General features: G+C 39.8%; 1 protein-coding gene across 2 annotated transcripts in view; it reads right to left on the minus strand.

The window, feature by feature from the left end:
- The window catches only part of ADAMTS18 (ADAM metallopeptidase with thrombospondin type 1 motif 18), a 205,783-nt gene that overhangs the window by 28,983 nt on the left and 154,653 nt on the right, over positions 1–22,147 (minus strand). For both annotated transcript variants that reach the window (XM_007477046.3, XM_056796391.1), the window contains exon 16: positions 271–412. In XM_007477046.3, coding sequence (XP_007477108.3) covers positions 271–412 — 142 coding nt within the window. The remainder of the gene's footprint in view (positions 1–270; positions 413–22,147) is intronic.

Genomic DNA, 22,147 nt, shown 5'->3' on the forward strand with positions numbered 1-22,147 from the left:
TGACAAAATAGAACCACAGAGACTAGTCTTCCAAAGGATCTCAGGGGCTATTGTGAAATTAGAATCTGTTACCCTCAAAATTACACCACAAAGGGGAAACAGAAGAGGGCCTAAAATTACTGATATTTATATTGGTTTTCTATAGCAATGGAGTTCCTATGAAATACCAGTCATATCATTGACTCATTTCAATCTTGCCTGGATGAAGAGAACTATAAGGATAAAGTTTTAAGAAAATCCAGAAGAAGAGGAATCAGGAAAATTGTCTACCTCCACCACAAGAAACTGAACATTCCAACTGTACTGTCTTCCATGCGTAGATGTGTCCTTGTGTCACTGTCTGCGTCGTGCTCGTGACTTTGGGCAGGGTATATTTCCATGAGATCCCTGGATTTTTGCCTTGCATCAGAATCTGCATGGGGGTAGATGAAAGGAGAGCGATGGAGGACAAGCATTAGATCTGGACCTTCTGACATGCCCCTTAACATTTTAGAGATGGCTGTGTTACTACAGAAATTTCAAAAGTGTTTTGCAACTTGGTTCACCGAGCACGTCTCCAGGAGATTTAAGATTCCAAATTTTAGTTGCAGATCTAGAATCTCCTAATGGCTTAAAATACACATGATCAAAATGTGATTTCAACAGAGATAACACTAAGAAGTATTACATGATTTCCCTAAAGCTTTTCATCCTCATGTTAGACTGACAACAACAACAATAATGTAAAAGAAAAGGCAGTGTAATGGACAGGAAAGAGTACTGTAATATCAAAGGGTCTGGATTTGATTTGGGCTCTGTTATTATCTTTAGATCTTGGGCAAATCACTTCTTTTCCTGAGCCTTAGTTTCCTTTTCCATAAGACGGGGTCAGGGGGCTAGGTTCCAGTTCCTTCCAGTTTGAAATCCTTTCATTCTAATTACTTATACTGTTTTAGCACTCAAGTTTTACAAAATGGTCAGGGGAAAGAACTTCAGAAAGAAACTTAGGGAAAACTGGTTCTATCCCTAGCTCTGCCATTAACTGTTAGCTGTGAGATCTGCAGAAAGAGAATTTCCCTCTCTAAGTCTCAGTTTCTCCAAATGCAAAATGATGTGGTTGGTTTAGAATTAATGATCTTTAGGATCACTTCCAGCTCTTTATTTTGATGGAACAGAGAATGGAATATTGGGTCTGGAATGAGGAAGTCCTGGATAGCTGTATGACCCTGGTCAAGTCATATAATCTCTGCCTCTGTTTTCTCAACTATAAAATGGGAATTATGTTTGCACCTACCTCCCAGGGTTATTATGAGGATCAAATGTATTATTATTTGTAAAAAAGTGCTTATTAGCCAAATGACTGGCACATAGTAAGTAATATATAAACACTTATTTCTCTCCCTCTCCTCTTATTACCCCATTTACTCTTCCCTGTGGTACAAATTAATAAACCAAGGCTTAGAAGAAGAAAAGAACTGAGCAGCAGAGTTGATTTTCTATACCAGTGCTTTTGACTTTGCCTAAGCCTTTCACCAAATGAAAGGAAGATCACTTACACAGTTTACACAGCACACTGTGTATGAGGTTGCAATATCCTGCCTACATTTTGCAAGCATTGCCTTGGGTTCTAGCAGAGACTGTTCCTTTAGTTGGCCCTAAATAAATATTTGCTTGCTAGTCAATCAATAACAAACATTTATTAAGTGACTGTTAGGTACCAGGCATTGGTTAATTTAATAACTGCTTCCCATGTATCTTTTCTAATAACCTGTGTCCTAGAACCTAGGATTCAAGGAGTTGAAGAAAAAAAAAGATGGTAGGAAATAGAGTAATGGGAAAAGAATTTGGTTCCGCTCAGAATCTAAACTGAGAAAAAGATTGAATGACCCCAGGCAAATCTAAGTCATGTTGCTTATACTATCCTAAGGGTATCCTCAATATCTTTCTTCTTCCTCTTCTACTCTAACACAGTTCAAGTCCAAACTCTGAACAAAACCAGCTATTTTCTCCAGTCAGGAATTTTTGAAAGGTCAGGAAATTCTTTCAAGGACTGAACGCCAGGGCTGAGGATGATTGTGTGCCAAGGGGGTAAGGTTGGTTTGATTACAAATAGAAATCATGGGATTCCAGAGGTGTTAGGGGCCTTAGAGGTTATCCTAGTCCTCCCGGCTTGATGCATGAATTACTTATGTGTCATTTCTGACAAGAATTCTCAGCCAGTCTCTACCTAAACAACCCCAGTAAGAAGAAATTACCAACTCTTGAGGCGGTCCCTTCCTTTATTGCTCAACTCTGATTCATATGAAGATCTTCCTTGTAATTGTGTCAAAATCACCTTTCTGCAGCTCCCCTAGGCATTAACTTATAGTTCTACTTCCTGGGGCCTGGCAAAGGAAATATTATAATACCATTTCCACATAATAATCCTTAAAATGTTCAAATATCAAAATCATGACCCCCTAAAAAACTTTCTCATTTCCAGGGTAGACACTACCAGTTCCTTCAACACATTCTGGCATGTGATAGTCCCCTCACTCTTCTGGCTGGCTACCCTTCTCTGGTTAATGGTCTAACCTGTCAATCTCTTTCTAAAAATGAGGTGTCCAGAGTTGAACAGTGTCCTAAATGGGATTAAATCAGGCAAAGGAAAGAGGTACTATTATGGATGAATGGGATCCTTTGCTAAGAGGATCTTAGCCTGACCCCTTCATTTTTTCATGAGACCTTACCAGAGGTCACACTGGTAGAAGGGAGCAGAGTTAGCCCTGGAACAAAGATATCCTCACTCCAACTTCAGGAGTCTTTCCATAATTCCAGGCTTCCTTAACATAGAAGCTTTAGTCTTATCTGACTCCTGGGGGATCTGTCCTCTTTTAAAGATGTTGTATGATACCTGCCTCAGGAAATTGACTTTAGGTTCTTTATTACTCTTTTGGCTTCTATAAACATACCTTGAAGTTTCTCCGTACCCTTCTTCATCTGCTAAAGTCTTATCTAGTCTCTGAAGCTGATTTCAAATGCCTCTTCTTCCTGGTTTTCCCCGAACTCATTGGTTCCACACATAATTCTTTGTTTACACCTTTTTAATGGCTAATCATGTTAACCCTTTTATATGATTTTAATTCTGTGTTTGTGCTTTATTCTCCTACTACTTATGAACCCTTTGAAGAGGAGATTACATCTTATTTAAATTTTGTATTACCTTCACCATCAAACACAGTGCTTTGTACACAGTAGGTTCTCAATAAAGACTTATTAAGAGGGAGGGAGTGAGTATAGTCGAGAGAAGACTAGAATTGGAATCCGGGGATTGGGTTCTAATACCAGCACTTTTCCTTACCAGTTATATGTTCTTGGGGAACTCATTTCACCTCTTTTAAAGTGAGACTTGGTTTTCTCATCTATAAAGGAAGAATGGGTTAAGTGATCTCTAGGTTTCCATCTGGCTCTACATTTTATAATCTTATGATGCTGTTATTGATGGGACATAAGAACATAAGATAAGGAAAGAAGGAAAGAAGATGCTGGTCATACTGGTCGCATATTGACAACAGATGGTGGTCATCATTAGTAATTTTTGCACCTGATAGAAACAATACAAATGCTGTTGCCAGGGTGGGGGGAGATAAGTAGAGATAAAGCCAGGGGGAAGCCCACTTTAGGGAAGAATCATGTGTCAGCTATCAGCTTCCTATTTAAAAAAATATTCTTGTGAAATAGATACCAAATACATTTATTTCTAGTCTACCAGAAGACTGAAAGTGATGTCAGTTATCATCTTGATCTTGACAGTCTGTAGCAAAGTCATTGCCTGGGCCCATTGAGTACTGTATCCAAAGAATGTTAAAATAACCAGAGAAAGGTCCCCAGGGTATTCAGTATATGCTCCTGACAGTCTTTGTGGATTTATGGAAAGGCGCAGAAAGGAATAGCATGAGATAGGAAAGCTTTGGATAGTTCTCCACACTATGGAGAACTCAGAACCATCAAAGAGGATAAAATTACACAATATTTGTAAAGGATTGCATAGACCTTAATAAGTACTTGCTATAATTATTATCATCATCAAAGTAAAGATGGAGTGGGAACAATGTGTAGTAGAAATAGCACTGTCCTTGGCATGAGAAAACCAGGGGCCATGTCCTAGCTCTGTGACTACCTATGGGATCTTTTTCATTTAAACCCTAACCTTCTGTCTCAGAATCAATAGTGAGTATTGGTTCTAAAGTAGAAATGTGGTGAGGGCTAGGCAGTAAGGGTTAAGTGACTTACCCAGGGTCACACAGCTAGGCCACATTTGAACCCAGGACTTCTTGTTTCTGAGCCTGGCTCCATGTCCACTGAGCCACCCAGTGTCCTCTACCTATGAGATTTAAGGCAAATCACTCCCTATCTCAGGATTTCAGTTTCTTCTTTTGTAAAGTGGGGAGGGTGGTAGGAATTGGAATGGAATAAGGTTTCATGACCTCTTAAGGATCACTTCTTTTCTAAATCTTATGATACCTACCTTCTTAATATATCAGATTAATAGCCTTTTCTCCAGTAGCAAAGTGTCTAGAACACAGTAAACATTTCATAAAAGTTTTTTCATTTATTCATTCAACAGATGAAAGTATGTTTTCCATGGATGACTCCTCTAAAACCCCCAAATACCAGGGTCTCCGTGGTCAGAAATGGAAACCTTTTCAGTCAAAACTGTAGCGTCTCAGCTAACTATCTGTGGCCCTTCTCAAAGCTTTTTGCTTTTTTCTTCGTTCTCAGAGCTCGTTACTGCAACCAAGTCATGCAGACATCCTAGCCGAGCCATCTGTTTGGGTTAAGATAACATTTCATACATTTTGAATAAATATTATACTTTCCATATTTAGGATTTTCGCCATGTTTTGGTGAATGTTTTAATGCTCTATTAAGTAAAAACAGGCACTTCAGAGACTTGCTATATAATTGAACATGAATTTCCACAGAAGTATTACATTCACAGCCTATTCATTATGGGAGTTAACATATCACTTCATTTCCCTTATAAATTGAAGGAGTATGACAAATGCAGCTGTAGACAAGCCCAGGGTGAGCCTCGACCTTTTCCTCCCCCAAACCCCAACCAACTGGGCTGACTTAGACGAATTGCAATCAAGCTCTGGGGCCAAGCAAACCCAAGAAGTAGTAGAGAAACACAATCCTACCCTCCCCTGCCTGATTTGAACCATCTCACCCAAGCGACAAAGGAAAGGGAATTAGGAAAGCATTGGAGTGACTTAGGAGCCACTAGACCCTTAGGGATCCAACATTAACGTGGAAAGGCCAAAAGGGTAACAAGGCAGACCAAAAAAAAAAATCCAACAGAGCTTCAGGCTGCACCTGGAGTAGGGAGGTTTACAGTCTCATGCTCAATGATTTGCCAAATCCGGTCAGTCCAGCCTCCATAACATCTCTTGCACCCATCCTCTTATCTTCACTCTTGGCCACCAAGCCAGTAGAGGAGTTCACCTCTCACCCGAGCTATTGTAACGTCTGAGTGGGTACCTCAGCCTTCAGGCTCTTCTTACTTTAGTTTAGCCTCAACACCAATGGAATATTTCTCATATGTGAGTCTGCCATGTCAATTGACTGCTCAAAAACTTCCTGTGGCTTCCTAAAGCCTACAGGATAAAAGGCAAATTCCCAAATCTACTGTTTTAACTACTATCATCTTACTACCCAACTGCCTTTCATATTACCCACCTTCATTACCTCTATGTTCTATCCAAAATGTTCCAGTAACTACTCTCTGAACTTGTCTTATACTGCCCCATCTCTGTGCTTTCCCTTGGGCTCTATCCCAGACTTGAAGGACATTCCTTCCCTGACTAGGCTTGAAGGAATTCTTTCCTTCTTTTAAGGCCTCACTGAAGTGGCACCTCCTCCATGAAGCTTTCGCTGACTTTCCCAAATCTCACCCACCTCAGATTGTATTAGAGCACTTTGTCTAGATCTCTTCTTTGCTCCTATTGCACTTTATCACTGGGGTATAAGGGCAGCTAGGCAGCACAGAGACTGAAATGCCAGCCCTGGAGACCCATCTTCCAGAATTCAAATCTAGCCTCAATCATTTACTAGTTAAGTGACCCTGAGCAAGTCACTTAACCATATTTGTCTCAGTTTCCTCATCTGTAAAATGAGCTGGAGAAGGAAATGGCAACATCTCTACCAAGAAAACCCAAAATGGTGTCAGGAAGAGTCAGACATGACTGAAAAATAGATTGAACAACAATAGAAAGTTCTTTTCCTTATAGATTATTGAGCTCTTTGAGAGTAGAGGAAATACAATTTTTCATTCAAAATGAAAATCATAAAAGCGTATACATCTTTCAACAAACATTTATTAAATACCTACTCTTTGCAGATCACTATGATAGAACTGGAGGATATAGTGAGTCTAGTCAAAGTTCTAGTGTTCATGAAGTAGGCTCTTAGTTGGATGGGATGCCCCAAATCCTTTAAAAGGATAGTGGAGGAACCACCATAAGGGGCAGTAGATTATCATTATCATCAGGTATAGGATAGCAGGACTAGAGCCACTAGAAGGACCCATGGCAAGCCTCAGGTGCCAAGGAATTGTCATGCTGGGGCCATGACCATGATGCACATAGTAGGCAAAGGAGTAAATGTTTGCTGAATTGTTCAGTTGATAATAATGGGTCTCAATTTTCTCCTCTAAAGATGGACCCCCAGAGATAATAGCAATAGCTCTTATAATGTTTGCAGTTATGTGTTATAGCTTCAAGGGACTGTCAGTGCATCTCTGACTTCCATGCCTTTATCCACTATAGCTGAAGTTGCTGTGACGGTGGCTGTTACTGTGACTAAAAAGATGTCCAGCTCTGATGTCCAACCTTGTATCAATGAATTCCTCATTGCTTAGCTAGGTAGTCAGTTACTCAAATGACAGATGATGTCCTTTTGGTTACTGGAAGCCTTCCCAGATCAGCGTGACCTGACAAAGTGCCCCAACAGCCTTTGGGAGGTCACACGTAAGAAGGCATGGGGGAAAATTTGACCAAGTTCTTACAGTTAACAATAAGTCAATACTTCAAGGATCTGTGATTTCTTCATTTCAAGAGGCTTCTCTCCATCTATTTAAATAATTGCTTGTAATAGGCTCACACTTAAAAAAATCCTTTATGACTAATGCTCTGGGGATGAGCCTTTCCTTGCTTAGTTTGTCTGGTCCTTAGATGATAGACATAATCCTGAATTCAAACACCTTCAAAAAAGAGAATATTTCCATACACAGAACTGAAGGAGCTCATTTTCCAATAAATTATCAATGAAATAGCTATCTAACCATCAACTACAATTCAAAAAGACTATACATGGGTGCATTTTTTCATGACTGGAACTGTGACAGTAAAGTGGAGAATATCAAAAGAGACTGAAACTTAAATAACAGCCACTCATGTTTCTAGGGCTCTTTTTAGTTTACAAAGTAAACTGTGCAATGGTGCCAAAAGTAACTCTACAGCTCCATTAGCCTAATGATCAAAGTCTTAAGACAGCCAATGGTACCATCATCCACTGGAGCTTTGCCTCCTTAAAGCAGGCAGCATAGCAATCTTCTGTATTCAAACCCTAACTCAAAGGCTTTCTTTTGGAAACAGCAACCCCAATGCCTCATTTTGCGTTGTAGGCTTTCCCATTTCTTTTCCCTATTTTCTGACATAACAAAAGCTGGTATTTATATTGTATCTAAAGCATTACCACCCACACTTTATAAATGAGGAAACTGAGGCTCAGGGTTTAAATAAAGCTAGTAAAGCTCAGAGCCAGGATCCAAACATAGGTCTTCTTAAGCCAAGTTCAGCCCTCTTTCCACACTGACCCTTCTGATGAATGGATAAAGAAGCATTTAGTAAGTGCTTACTATGTGTCAAAGTTCATCCTTATTGCTGAAGACTGCGACAGAAAAACTTAGTCCTTGGTCTCGAAGAACTCACCCTCTAATTGGGAGCGAATACACATAAAAGGAATTTTTATTCTTAGTAACTTACAAAATGACTAATAAGTAAGATGTAAGTACCTAGACATAAATGATCTGCCCCAATTTTTTTGACCCATACATCCATTCTTTTTTTTATCCTTTCTCTATCTAATCCCACTTTATGCTTCTACATTCCTTTCTGTTTGTTTATTTGTTTATTTCCTTTCTTGAGTTTCAACCATGCCTTTTCAGGAGGTAGAACAGAACTGTCTCTTTTGTCCCTTCTCTCTGAAAGTCCCTCAGGTAGAATTCAGGGATTTAGGGATTGAGCAATATGTTTAACTGGCCTCATACCATGACAGGTCATTTCCTAATGTGCAGTCAATAAGAGACTGTGTTTATTCATTAATATTTGCTCTCAAACTTCTGGTACACTGCTATTCAACAGTCTTTTTCTTGAGACTTGGGAGTTGGGCCATCATCATGCAGTGGTGAGAGTAGTGACCCTATAGTAGATCATGTAGGTTTAAAGGCTGTCTCTGCTCTGTAATAGCTGTGTGATCTTTGGAAAGTCACCTTCCCCTCTGGATCTCAGTTTTTTCTTCTAGCTGATCCTCAAAGTTCCCACAAGCTCTAGATCCTATAATCTATATATATATATATATATATATATATATATATATATATATATATATATATACACACACATACATACACATATGTATGTGTGTAGATCTATTTCAGTACATTGTTATTTAGTCATTTGAGTTGTGCCCAACTCTTCATGACTCCCCATAGAATTTTCTTGGCAGAAATATTGGAGTGGTTTACCATTTCATTCTTCAGATCTTTTTACAGATGAGGAAACAGAAGCACACAGGATTAAGTGACTTGCCCAGGGTCACCCAGTTGGTATGTATCAGAGGCTGGATTTTTAATTCAGGAAGATGAGATTTTTGACTCTAGGCCCAGTACTATATCCATTGCACTGCCTAGTTGACTTTCTATTTCAACATACATGAAGAAATAGGTTGATATAAATAGAGAGATATTAACAGTTCATAGATATTATATTTGCTCAGATATTAGACACCCACAAATAAAGGCTACACCCCTAAAATGAGTAATCAGCGAAAAGGTAGATAGGTACATCCTGAAAAAAAATATCACTGATTATAGATTGCATTCAGTTCTTATATATGCCAGACTTGGGGAGAAGGTGCTACTCTTTCCAAAGAATATGACTTGTGGAGTTTTTGGTATATAATTGATTTTTCTCACAACAGTCTTGTGCTACAGGAAGTAGAATTCTTTTTTATTCCCATCCCCATATTATCCCCATATTACATCAATATAACCAAGGCCCAGAAAAGGAAACTGAGCTAATAAATTAAAAAGTCAGGACTTGAATCCATATCCTTCTGGCTCCAACAAAGGCTAGTGCTCTTGCCCTAAGCACTAAAGCACTATAAGAGAGAGAGACAGAGAGACAGAGACAGGCAGAGGCAGAGAGAGGTAAAGAGAGAGACAGAGAGACAGACAGACAAAAAGAGAAACAGACAGACAGACAGACAGACAGACAGACAGAGAAAACAGGCATCCTGGGCATAAACATTTTTGGGGTTGGTGCATACTTCAGTGAATCTGCAATCTCCATGGGTGCAGATAACAAGGCAGCAGCATCTTCTTATCCATTGTAGTGATTTCCCAGGTTCCCCCATGAATCATCTATAAAAAATCTAACCAACATTCTAGAAGTCTTCCTCTAAATCTCTTTACATTTTATGAGTACCAATGCAGCATATAGTGTCTGTTTTCCTTCTTGTTTACAACACGATGAGACCATCCCCTCTTTCCAATCATACAATTCCTCAATAATTTCCTTTGTGAGAAGTCTTGTGTATAGGTCAACACAGGAAACCCTGTAAACTGCTGGCACCAACCTTGCATCTCTCCATTGCTATGTGGGTCACTCACAGCCCTGATTCTTCACAGATTATGGAATTTCTAGATTCAAAAATCACATAATCTTCCCCAGAAAACATGGGTGTTAAAAAGATGAGTTTTGGTGATGGAGTGCACTTGAAATTGTTGAAGCACTGCAAAATCCCTTCATGTAATTTGTGGTGCTTTCTTCCTATACATTTCTTAGTCTGATTCACTGTTCATTCAGAACCCCTGCTATTAGTTTCTTTCTCTGTTTATTATACAGAGATAGATAGTGATCTAAGTATCTATAGGTATACAGGAGTGACATGTATATGTTATAGAGGTGGAGAAGTATGTGATAAAAAGTGTTTAGATACACATAAATGTGTGTATATGTGTATAAATACACGTGTGCATATAGATGCATGAAGACAACTACATGCATGTCATAGTCTAGAAGTTAGGAAATTTTCATACGTTTCATTTTTCCCACGTGTGTTGTCAGGCCATCTATTATGAATCCCTCTTCTATTTGGATCCACCCAGGCTTCTTCTATCCTTCAGCTAAAACAGCTTCTGAGCTCCTTTGGTCCTTTGTCAACTCCTTTATATCAGTTCAACTTTTGCAGGAAACCCCAGTGATAGTCTTCATAATCATTATGATTGTGTCCTCACAGCAACTCTGTAAAGTGGGGAGTAGAAACATGACTCTGCTTTGCAGGCTAAAAAACCAAGGCTCTTAGAGATTAAGGAATTTGCCCATGATTCCAAAGCTAGCACACGTGTGAAGTGGCATTTGGGCTGGTTCCAAATAATAATAATAATAATAATAATAATAAAGGCTAATATTTATATAGCACTTAATGTACCAGGCACTGTGCTAAGCATTTACAATAGTATCTGATTTAATCCTCACAACAACCCTGGGAAGTAGGTGCTATTATTATCGTATTTTATAGATAAGGAAACTGAGACAAATGGAGGTTAAGTGACTTGCCTAGGGTCTTACAGCTAGTAAAGGTTTGGGGCTGGATTTGAACTTGGGTCTTCTTAACACCAGGCCTGGCACTCTATCCATTGCAGGACCTGGCTGCCTGTCTTCCCCCTCACCTTTATTCCAAGTTACTCAAAAACATTTGCCTTTTTTTCCATTCCTTTTCTTGGGCATGGATGGTTTGCTTGAATAGGCTAGGTTGGAGCTGTTACCGTTGTATGCCATGTTGCATCCTCGTCGCTATCTTTCCTTCTAACTTGATGCTGACTTTGGCACCTGCTCTGTGTCGCGGAAGATCTGGCAGCGCCCTTCAAGTCCTATGAACTCCTATGAAAACCACTTCATGAGCCTCATCATGATCGTTTCATGGCCACTTGGGAGAACCGAAAAAGCTTTCGGTCTGGAGGGGAAGCATCACGAGGATCCGGGTGCCTGTGTGGCCCCGGCCACTTCGCTGAACCTCAGTTTCCCCGTCTGTACAAGGATGGGGATGCGCGCCCTAAAGACCCTTCCACCTCGAAGTCTCCTGATCCTGATTCATTTGCCGCATTCATTCAAGACACTCCATCTTCCCCAAGCAAGAAGGGTGCGTGTAGGAACAGAACTTCCTAATAACGCATTTTGAAACCTATCCCGACACAGCCATGAGCAGCCTCACGCTGAATGTGGACGGCTGCAAGTGAGCTATTCAGCAGACACATCCAGAAAGAGCTCCAGGGACTCTGTCTACTTAACTGGATAGGAGCCAGGGGACGTCCAGCCCGCTGGCATTTGCTGCCGAGTCTACAGCTGGCAGACAGCCCCGTAAATGTTTCCAGGCTCTCAGGAGAGCTGGTTAATGTCTCCCTTTCACACACGAGCCACCTGACTTCAGACACAACCCTCAGCTGCTCTGACCGCAGGGCACAGAATTATAAAATTTACGGCTTCTTCAGGCAGAAAACCACAGGCGGGGCTGGAATCTCCCAACCCCATTCGGCAGGGAGGGAGCCTGGGCTTGGCCCCGGGCCCACTGAGTTAAAACAATGGATAAGCAGAATACTCTGGGGGAAATCACTCCTGTTCTTCTGCTGTTCATTTTAACGGGAATGTTAAAACAATATATTTCTGAGACCCGGGGGTAGATGAAGATGCTCCGGGGAGTCTTGGCACCGAGATTGAGGGTGCTGTTCCTCATTGTTTGTAATGTTGTATTGGGGGTGAGGAAGAAACAAAAACTGTGGTATCAGAATGAAGACTTTTTTTTAAAGAGTTACAACACTTTTTTTAATGGAAAACAGGCTCATCATTCTATTACTTTATTTACATTTTATAAAAACATTTTGTTTTACTTAAAAAGGCAGTTTGGAATAGAGAGCAGTGGATTTGAATTTGGAGGACCTAGGTTCAGATCCTAATCTTTTATTTTTATTTCTACATTCATTCATTCATGAAACTTTAAGTATTTATGGTGCACCAAGGACTGTGCTCTTAACTGGGGTAGAGCTTGGACGACCCAAATCAACTCAATATTGAATGAATACTATGTGCAAAGCAGCGAGGTGGTCTAGTGGATAGAGTGCCAGGCCTGAGTTTGAATTGGGCTTCAGATAACTACTAGCTGTGTGACCCTAGGCAAGTCACTTAACCCTGTTTGCCTCAGTTTCCTCATCTATAAAATAAGCTAGAAGAAAATGGCAAAACTCTCCAATTTTTTTGCCAATAAACCTCATCACCAGGAATCTCATCATCCTGTAAGATGACATCAACCATCACATTTCATCAGTACCCTCTGCTCCTCTGATTGGAGGGAAGAGGGATGAGTACCTCCATTTAAGGAGGGTCAGATACCTCTTCATTCCCTACCTGGCTGTTGAACTGACCTTCTCTCCCCACCGCTTTGACATTTCAGTTTCATTTTGGGGCAGCTTTCTTCCAGAGTGTCCTTGAAGGCAAGGCCTATCTCTTCATATCTGTATCCCCAGGGCTTAGCTCAGTACCTTGGCACTTAAATGTTTGACTCATTTTGTGACATTCATATTCCTGGAAATAGTTACAACAAAACCTTACAAGTCATATTATATACACCCTCCTGAGTTCTCTTCTGAAGCCTCTTAATGTAGAAGTGATGCTGGGTTTTTTTTTAATAACCCTTACTTTTCACCTTAGAGTCAACATTGTATGTTGGTTCCATGACAGAAGAGCAGGAAGTGTTAGGCATTGGGGATTAAATGACTTTCCCAGAGTCACATAGCTAGGAGTGATGTCAGGTTTGAATCCAGGACCTCCCATCTCTAGCCTTGGCTCTCAATCCACTGAACCACTTGGCTGTCCCAACCCTCCCCTTAAACACTATGGGTCCCATCAGCTGGGAATGATTGAGACTTGCCTCCTTCCCAATTGCTCTCTCAGATGGTCTCACTTCCAACTTTACCAGGATGAAGCAATCCAAAGAGAGATTCTACATTTTCATACATCCATACCTCAAGCATACCCCTCCGAATCTCCACCTGTTTTCTCTTATTTTGTACAGGACTCAAAGGACAAAGCAGTCCTTCTCTTGCAGAGGCTAAATCTTTTCTTTGTGTTCTTCTACCTTAGGAATCAGACTTCACCAGGGACACTGAATCAGTATGGGAGTATGTGTTTAAACTCCATACAATTCTTGTATAAAATAACTTAATCTCTTTATGCCTCAACTTACCCATAGGGAAAATGTGAGCATTGAACTATATGGCCTTTGAGGCTCCTTCCAGATCTAAAACTGGAATGTCCACAAAACTTGTAAGCTACCATAAAAAGTCACAGAATATTTGAGCTACGACAGTCCTCTGAAAATGATCTCATTCATCATTTTATAGATGGGGAAACTGAGGCTCAAGGAAATGAAGTGGTCACCTGTCTAGTTAGTGGCTGATCTTGCATTCTAATTCTAGCCTTCTAACCTCAAATGCTAGTTCTACTGAGGACCAGCCTAAATATTTGTGGAGTTCACCACCAGACTGTCGGGGACCAGGTATGAACAGTTTTTGGCCAAAGCTATTTGTAAAACTATCTACTAAGGTGTGGAGGGCTGAGGTCGTTAACAGAGCCTCTGCTAATGAAATCAGAATTGCTGAAGTACTGAAGTATATTGTGAATTATTAATTAAATATTGCTTGGAGAATCAATGAACATACAATTTCTATGGCTGAGGTTTTTTTGTATACATATACAAGTGTATGGATTTGTATATGTATACAAGTACCCATTCTTTTATGGGTACTTCTATACATATAAGAAAACACAAAGAAATTCCAGGGGTATTAGTAGCTTGGGCAAATCAGTAAAGTCCTCATATAGGAATAAAATCATATTTGTCTTCTCCAGTACCAAAGCTTTAGTCACATTTGCATCCTATAAATAGTTTATGAAATCAGACTCAAAGAATGCCAGAACCAAAAGGGCCCATAGAACATAGAACATGACATTAGCCTCCTTGCTGATCCTCATACACAACATTCCATCTCCTAACTCCTGTGTCAAAGGCGAGAGGACCCCTAGGATGAAGAACATAAAATATCATCCCTGGAAAAGGTCTTAGAACAAAGAATGCAGAACATCATCGTTGGAAGGGTCCTTGGATATTATCTGTTCCAATTCTCTTACTTTCCAAATGAAGCAAATGAAGGCTAGAGTGTGTGAGTTCCCTGAGATCACAGAAAACCAACCAACAGAATCTGTAGCTCAAATCCAGGTCTCCAAGCTCACAACTGAGGGTTTTTTCCACTTTACTGAGCTCTTAGACATACCATCTTGCCACTAACTTACTCCACAATGCCATTTCTTGAATTTCAGAATTCCCCTTAGCTGTTCAATAGTGAATAGGAGCAAGTTTTGGAAGAGTTAACCATTTTTTTATTCTACCTGAGATGGAAAAGGATCTCAACATTTAAGGTGAACTGGAGGAAGAAGGGAGGCACAAGAGAGTAACACTAATTAATAAATGCAAGAGATTGAATTTCAGGAATAGAACAACAAGCCATGTTATCATGCCATCATTCATGCCATTTATCAGACAGCCATCCAGTTACTTTATAATGGAACACTCACAGTCAATTTCCTGGCCATCAGCTCACATCTGGAGACAGTCTTGATAAAGAACTTGGCACTCTTAGGATCATTTATCGTGGTCTTACAAGAGGCCACGTATTCTGGGGCCACAGAAGGATGTTCTCCTTCCCAGATGAACACGCCAGCTAAACTCAAAACCACTTTGACTCTCCGCATGACCAATCCTGATCCCAAACACTGGGCTGGACAATCTCTCTGCAGGTTGCTTTGAACAAAGAACAAAGTCAGTGACCTTAAATTACCTCCAAGTCTCTAGAGGGGAAGAATTTAAGCTCTCAAATGGACTCAGATTCCTTACACTTAAGATGACATGACAGTTTTACTGCAGCCATATGTAAAATTAAGTCCTGATCCTAGGTTATCATGTTTCTACCACTTTGAAATGTATCTTCTTGCCTCCTCTCAGCCTTCTGGGGGTAGAGCTTATACAAAGCTGGGGCTCAACCAGTAAAAACAGATAATAATAACTTAACGCTTGTTGTTATTATGGCTGTAGGTTAGGGAATACATTTCAGAATCTCTGGCTTGACAGTCAAGGTCTTCCAAAATTAAATGCTATCTCCATGCCCCCGCCCACCTCCACACATCTCAAATCACCTTTCCTTGAATACTTTCTACTTCAACAAAACCTGACTACTCACAGTCCTCTGGAGACATGCAGGGGAGAGAACTGGAAGAGACTCAACAGGTCACCTAATTCAAATCCCTTCATTTTTTCAATGAAAAAACAAAACATAACCCAACAACCTAACATTTATAGAGGCTGGGCAACCAGGTAGCACAGTGGGAAAAGTGCCAGGCTTGGAGTTGGGAGGACCTGGGTTCAAATCTTATCTCAGGTACTTCCTAGCTGTATGACTCTGGGCAAGTCAGTTAACCCCAATTGCCTACACTTTGCCACTCTTCTGTCTTAGAAATATTACTAAGGGTTTAAAAAAAAGACTTATAGAAGCTAGGTGACTAGGCCACGGATGCAGAAGGAAAAGGGTAGTGGTTTAAGCCAGGTCTTTCTTCTTTGAATTCGATGTTCTTTTCATTCTATTATACTGTCTAGTCCACTCTGCTGCCCTCTAGAATCACAAAATCTTAGTGCCAGCCTCTGTCCATTGATTACAACCTGTATGTAAAAAGGGATCTTTTTAACATCATTGAAGAGTGCCAAAGAAACAGCATTTGTCACACCTAAACCAGGCCTGCAAGTATTTATAAAGAACCTTTCTTTTCTTTTCTCTTCTCTTCTCTTCTCTTCTCTTCTCTTCTCTTCTCTTCTCTTCTCTTCTCTTCTCTTCTCTTCTCTTCTCTTCTCTTCTCTTCTTTTCTTTTCTTTTCTTTTCTTTTCTTTTCTTTTCTCTTCTCTTCTTTTTAAACCTTTATCTTCCATCTTAGAATCAATACTGCTTATTTGTTCCAAGGCAGAAGAGCAATAAGAGCTAATAAACAAGGGTTAAGTGACTTTCCCAGGGTCGCACAGCTAGGAAGTCTCTGAGTTGGACTTGAACCCAGGACCTCCCATTTCTAATTCTGGCTCTCAATCCACTGAGCCACCTAGCTGCCCCCTATGAAGCTTTCTATGTGCTAGGCACTGTGCTAAATGGTTTGAGTCTAATGAAAGGCAAAAATCACATTCTCTTCCCTTAGAGAACTCACATTCTAACGGGGAGACCTGTTCTGAGGCAGAGAGATGTTGAATGACTTGCCTAGGGTCACACAGAGAGTTTCTGAGGCCACATTTGAACTCAGATCTTCCTGACTCCAGGCTCAGTGCTCTCTCTGTTGTGCCTCTTCACTGTTCCTCTTTCCAGCTCTAAATTTATGATTCCACCCTCTGAATGGGAACATAATTACTAGAGTTAAAAGGGACCTCAAAAAGCCTTTTGCACTTCTCTCATATGCTTATCAGACATTATTCTGTATTATACTTATTTAGGTATATGTCATTTACATGTAATACTTAAATCTCTTTATATTTTGGCCCTAAATTCCCTTCCCACCCCTCCCCTCAACATGATCCAAACAAACTGGTTTTATTAATGTTCTCCATCAGTGACTCCCCACCTCTAGGGCTTCATATTGGCAATCTCCCATTACTAGAATACATTTCCTCCCCACCTCTGCTCCCCAAACCCTTATTTTACTTCAAGACTAAGCTTCAACATTGCCCTTTCTTGATATCCCCAACTTCCTGTGCATTCCCCACCAAATCACCTGGTATATATTTTGTACAGACCGATATAAGTCATCTCAGCTAGACTATAATGTCCTCAAAAGCAGGAATTGTTTCTCTTCTGTCTTTTACCCCTAATACCCACCACAGTTCTTAGAGTGAAACAGGTGCTTAATAAATATTTGGTGGTTGTTGATCAATTGGTAGAAAAAGGATTAACACTTAAATAAACAAAACTAATCCCATAAGTGACTTAAGCATTCCATAAGGGCATAGGCTAACTTTCTATCTCCTCCTCAACTCCATGTTTTAGTCATAACAACTGTTTAATTAGATTAAATAACTTCCATTTCTATTCAGTTTTGGGACTTACAAAGGTAATTTCCCTTCAATAATCCTGCAAGTTTGGTAATGTAAGAATTATAGTACTTATGTTACAGATGGGGAAACTGAGCTTCAGTTTAGAAAATAAAAGTAACTTGGCCTATGGTCATCCAACTGGTTAAGGAACAGAGCCAAGTCATAAAGAGAGCTCTTCTAACTCTATCTCCATCATTCTTAGCACTAGAAAAACTTGAATGGATATATTCTCTGATTGCAAATGGTGAGCAATGGAAAGGATCTGAGACAGGATCCAGAACATAAAATGTCCATGCTAAGAGTGATGTTAAAAATACTTTAAGGATGTAAAATGTCTGATCCCATCTAGATGAGATCTTGGAGTTCAGAATATAAACAAGATACAGCATTATGGAATCTCAGAATTGGAAGGAACCCCAGTGACCAATAATTATAATGATTATGACAGGCAACATTTATACAGTGCTTGAAGGTCTATAAAGTACTTTATGTGCTTTTCTATTGATTCTCATAATAATTCTGGGAGATAGGTACTATTATTATTCCCACTTCACAGATGAGAAAACTGAACACAGAGAGGTTAGAAAACTTGCCCTGGTCATACAGCTAGCAAGCATCTGAAACAGAATTCAAATCCAAGTTCAGCACATTATTATCTGCATCACCTAGCTGCCTCTAGTCATACACAAGAGGAATGTCCACTTTCATCTAATTAGAAAGTGATTGTCTGACTCCACTTTACAATTAGGGAAACTGAGGGTCAGAGAGGTTTCAGATAGCAACACAGTAGCACAGTCAGAGCTAGAATCCAGGTCTTTAATTCCCAGGCTAGTTATCTTTGTATCTGGCCACACTAAACTGACCTGACTAGAAATCAAATGTAGGTCAACTACTTAGAAGGTATCTATGCTCACCACCATTCTACCAAGACATCAAAGCAAGGAGCTGCTAAGACCACTGGTAGACTCTGACTCAATATGTATGAACAAGGGAAATTCTCTGCCTTATGTTTTGGCAAATGCACATTTGAAAAAATATGATACTATAATAAGTAGTCACTGAATGTCTGGTTACACTTCCAGGATCTGTGGTTTCATCACATGGGCCAATACAGATCACAGCCCCTCCCTGCTTCAATATTTGGTCTTCATGAAAGGCATTAAAAAAAAGTTCATTATTCAGTGGCTAATCTGATGATGACCTTCCCTGCCTGAACTTAGCAAAATTGGTGGCCAGTAGTCACATGATCCATTATTGAAGGCCAGTCTTTAAAATTCACAGGACTAATAGAGCTTACAGGAATACATATTTTGAACCTTAGTACACTGACATGTCATAAGGAAATATCAGAGAAAAATATAGGAAAAGTCATACAGGTCAAAGCATCATTTATAATTAGGCAAACTGTACAATTATTATACCCACATCTACAATACTTTCCTATTTGAAAATCAGTTTCCTAATAAAACTGTAGTATGTTAGATGTTGTAAGTCTTATCATTCTCATTTTATAGGTGAAGAAACTGAGGCCACGAGGGAAAGTGACTTGCTTAAGTCCACAAAGCTAGAAAAGAACAGAGATTAGAGTTTAACTTTTCCCACATGGCTTCTGGTCCACTATTGCCCATGATATCACACTTTTTCCCAGATAATTATTAATTGGATAGGCAGAGATGAGGAATGGAGATATTCCAGGCATGGCAGATGGCAACTAAATGACTACAATACTTAAAGTTTGCCAAGTTCTTTACAAATATCTAATTTTATCCTCACAACAAACCTGGGAAGCAAGTGTTATTATTATCTCCATTTTACCAATAAGGAAACTGAGGCAAACCATTTAAGTGACTTACTCAGAGTCACAGAGTTAGTGAGTTATCTATTGGATCTTCCAATTTCAAATCCAGTTCTCTGTCCACAGTATTACCTAGTAAAGGAAGGTAATTTTGCAAGACATATTCCTTCACTAGCCAATAGTCCTGCCTGGCTAGAACATAAAATAAAGGAAGTCTAATGGAAAATAAGACTTAAAGAATAGCCTGGACCCAAATTGTGTGTATGTGGTTGGGTGTGTGTGTGTGTGTGTGTGTGTGTGTGTGTGTGTGTGATTTTTGTTGTTTAAATTCTCGGCTGAAAAGCTTTTATTATATCAGAGGCAATAGTGAGTCCCTGAAGATCCCCTGACATAGAACTAATATCATCAAACCTATGTCTCAAGAGGATTATTTTGGCATTTATGCCAAGGCTGGATTGGAGTGGGGTGAAATTGGAGGAGACCAGCTAGTTATTATGGGGAAGTGAGGAGGTGATGAAGGCCTGAAACAGTATTGGCACTGTGAGCAGAGAGGAGGGAGCATATCTCCTTACCCATAAGGGAGATATTGTGAAGGTACAATCAACAGGACTTGGCAACTGATTGAATAGGAGGTGGTGGTGGAGATGGGAGAATCAAAGATAATGGAGATGACAAACTTCACAGTATTAGATGGTGGTAACTATTTTCAAAACAAACAGATACGGCTGAAGGAAGAGTTAGTTTAGAGAGAAAAGATAATTTGTCTCATCTCAACAGTAGAGCATTTCTACACACAGAAATAAACTACTAATGAAATGGGACCAATCAGCTTCCTCCCAAATCAGTTCTTTCTCCAAACTAACCAGTTGTATACAATGCGTAAACAGAGACACACACAAAGAGAGACACAGAAGAGACACATTGTACAGAGGACCTTGATGTCTCATCTCAGCTTGTTTCTAACACTGCTATCAGAATCCTTTTGGATACAAATTAGACACTTCTATATTATAGAGGAGGGTGCTGGCTCACAAAGCATTCATTTTGGTATCATCCATATTGCTAGAACAGAAAGTAATTTGAGCTTTATTTAGATTGGAAGCCATGGATTCCATAGACAGTGACAGACACTGTGGTTGGGAAAAATAGGTTCTGTTTAAAGTCATTTTGATTTTCCCCAAACCTCTCAGACCAAGGGTTCTGGGATGATGTGGGTACTTTAAGGAATCTGTCAACTCCCCCAGAAATAATAATGTGTAATTTAAATATTAAAGTGATTAACCAAAGTGATTCTAAGAGATAAAAATAGCCAGACCACTAGACTCCCAAATGCTAGGTCTTTCTGCCCTTCCACACTGCATCCGTCTGTCTTTATTAATCATCCTTATGCACATAAATGATCTTATCATTCCCCTCCTCAAAACTCTTCAGTAATTCCTTACTGTCTATTGGATAAAATCCAAGCTTCCCAACCCAGCATTCCATTCAAGGCTTTTCACAATCCTACTCTTTCAAAACTTTTCAGTCTTATCCCATCCTACTCCTTTCAATATACACAACCCTAGCCAAACTGGAATACTCTATTGCCTATGTATAACAAAATGCTTTCCAGTATCTGTGCCACTGCTCATGTTCCCTCTACTTCAAATGTCATTCTTTCCTTCTCTGCTCATTCCTCAGGATCTAGCTCAATTTTCCTTCTTCTAGGAAGACTTTTCATATCCCAGATCAGTAGTGAATGGTATCTCTCAGGTCACTTCCATCAATCTTCAATCAAGGTCACCAGTGGGCATTAAGTAAGAGGAAATGAATTGGCCAACAGACTTTATTAAGTTTTCTGAGGAGCCTTTTCCATAGGCTAAATATCCCAGTTCCTTCTGATCTTCATGAGGCCTGGTTTCTAGTCCATTCAACATTATGATTGTCCTTCTTTGGATTCAGAGAAAACAAAGAGGTGGGTGAAGGATCCAGATCCTTCCTACAACATTTTCTTTTAACCTAACTCCAAACAATCGACAGGTTCTAGTATCTAATGCTATTGATTCTCTTCCCAGCTCTCTGTCCACAACAGAGGAGTCCCTAGCAGGAGGTAGTATCTCTACCACAGATGAGTCACGCAGGTGATATACACAAACTTCTCACACAGAATCTGTTTATTTTACATAGTTGTCTATTGGACCTCCAATTTGAGATGTCTAAAAGGCAATTGGAGATACAAGATGGAGGTCAGTAAAGAGGTTAGAGTTCAATAGGTAGATTTGAGATAGTAAATTCATGGGAGCCAATGAGATCACCAAATAAAGTAGTAGAGGGGAAAAAAGAGAAAAGGGTTCAGGATAGAGTCTCTGAGGGACATCCATGGTTAGAGAGTACCTTCTGTATGAGAATCCAGCAAAGGAATCTGAGGAGTAATTTGATAGGTAGGGAGAGAACCAGTAGAGAGTGGTATCTTAACCTAGAGATAAAAGAGTATCAAGAAGAAGAAGGAGATCAATGGTGTCAAAGACTGCAGAGATGTTGAGAAGAATGAAGATTGAGAAAAGGCCTCTGGATTTGGTAAAGAAGAAATTATTGGTAATTTTGGGGAAAAAAAAAAAACATTTCCATGAAATCAGATCAGAAGCCAAAATGTGAGGGGTTAAGAAAAGAATCATATGGATAGAAAGTGGAAGATTTATTGTAGATGGCCTTTTCAAGGAATTATCTTCATGTGGAAGAAGAGATATAGGATATTTATTGAGGCTATAAAGGTTAGGTGAAGGTTTCTTAGGAGAGGGGGATGAAATATAGACCTTTTTGTAGGTGGTAGGGAAGAAAGTAGAGAGATTGAAAATAAATGATAGAGTGGAGATGACTGAAAGGGCAATCTGATGGAGG

This window comes from Monodelphis domestica, chromosome 1 (genome assembly GCF_027887165.1).
Source record: "Monodelphis domestica isolate mMonDom1 chromosome 1, mMonDom1.pri, whole genome shotgun sequence".
In the NCBI taxonomy this organism is placed as follows: Eukaryota; Metazoa; Chordata; class Mammalia; order Didelphimorphia; family Didelphidae; genus Monodelphis; species Monodelphis domestica.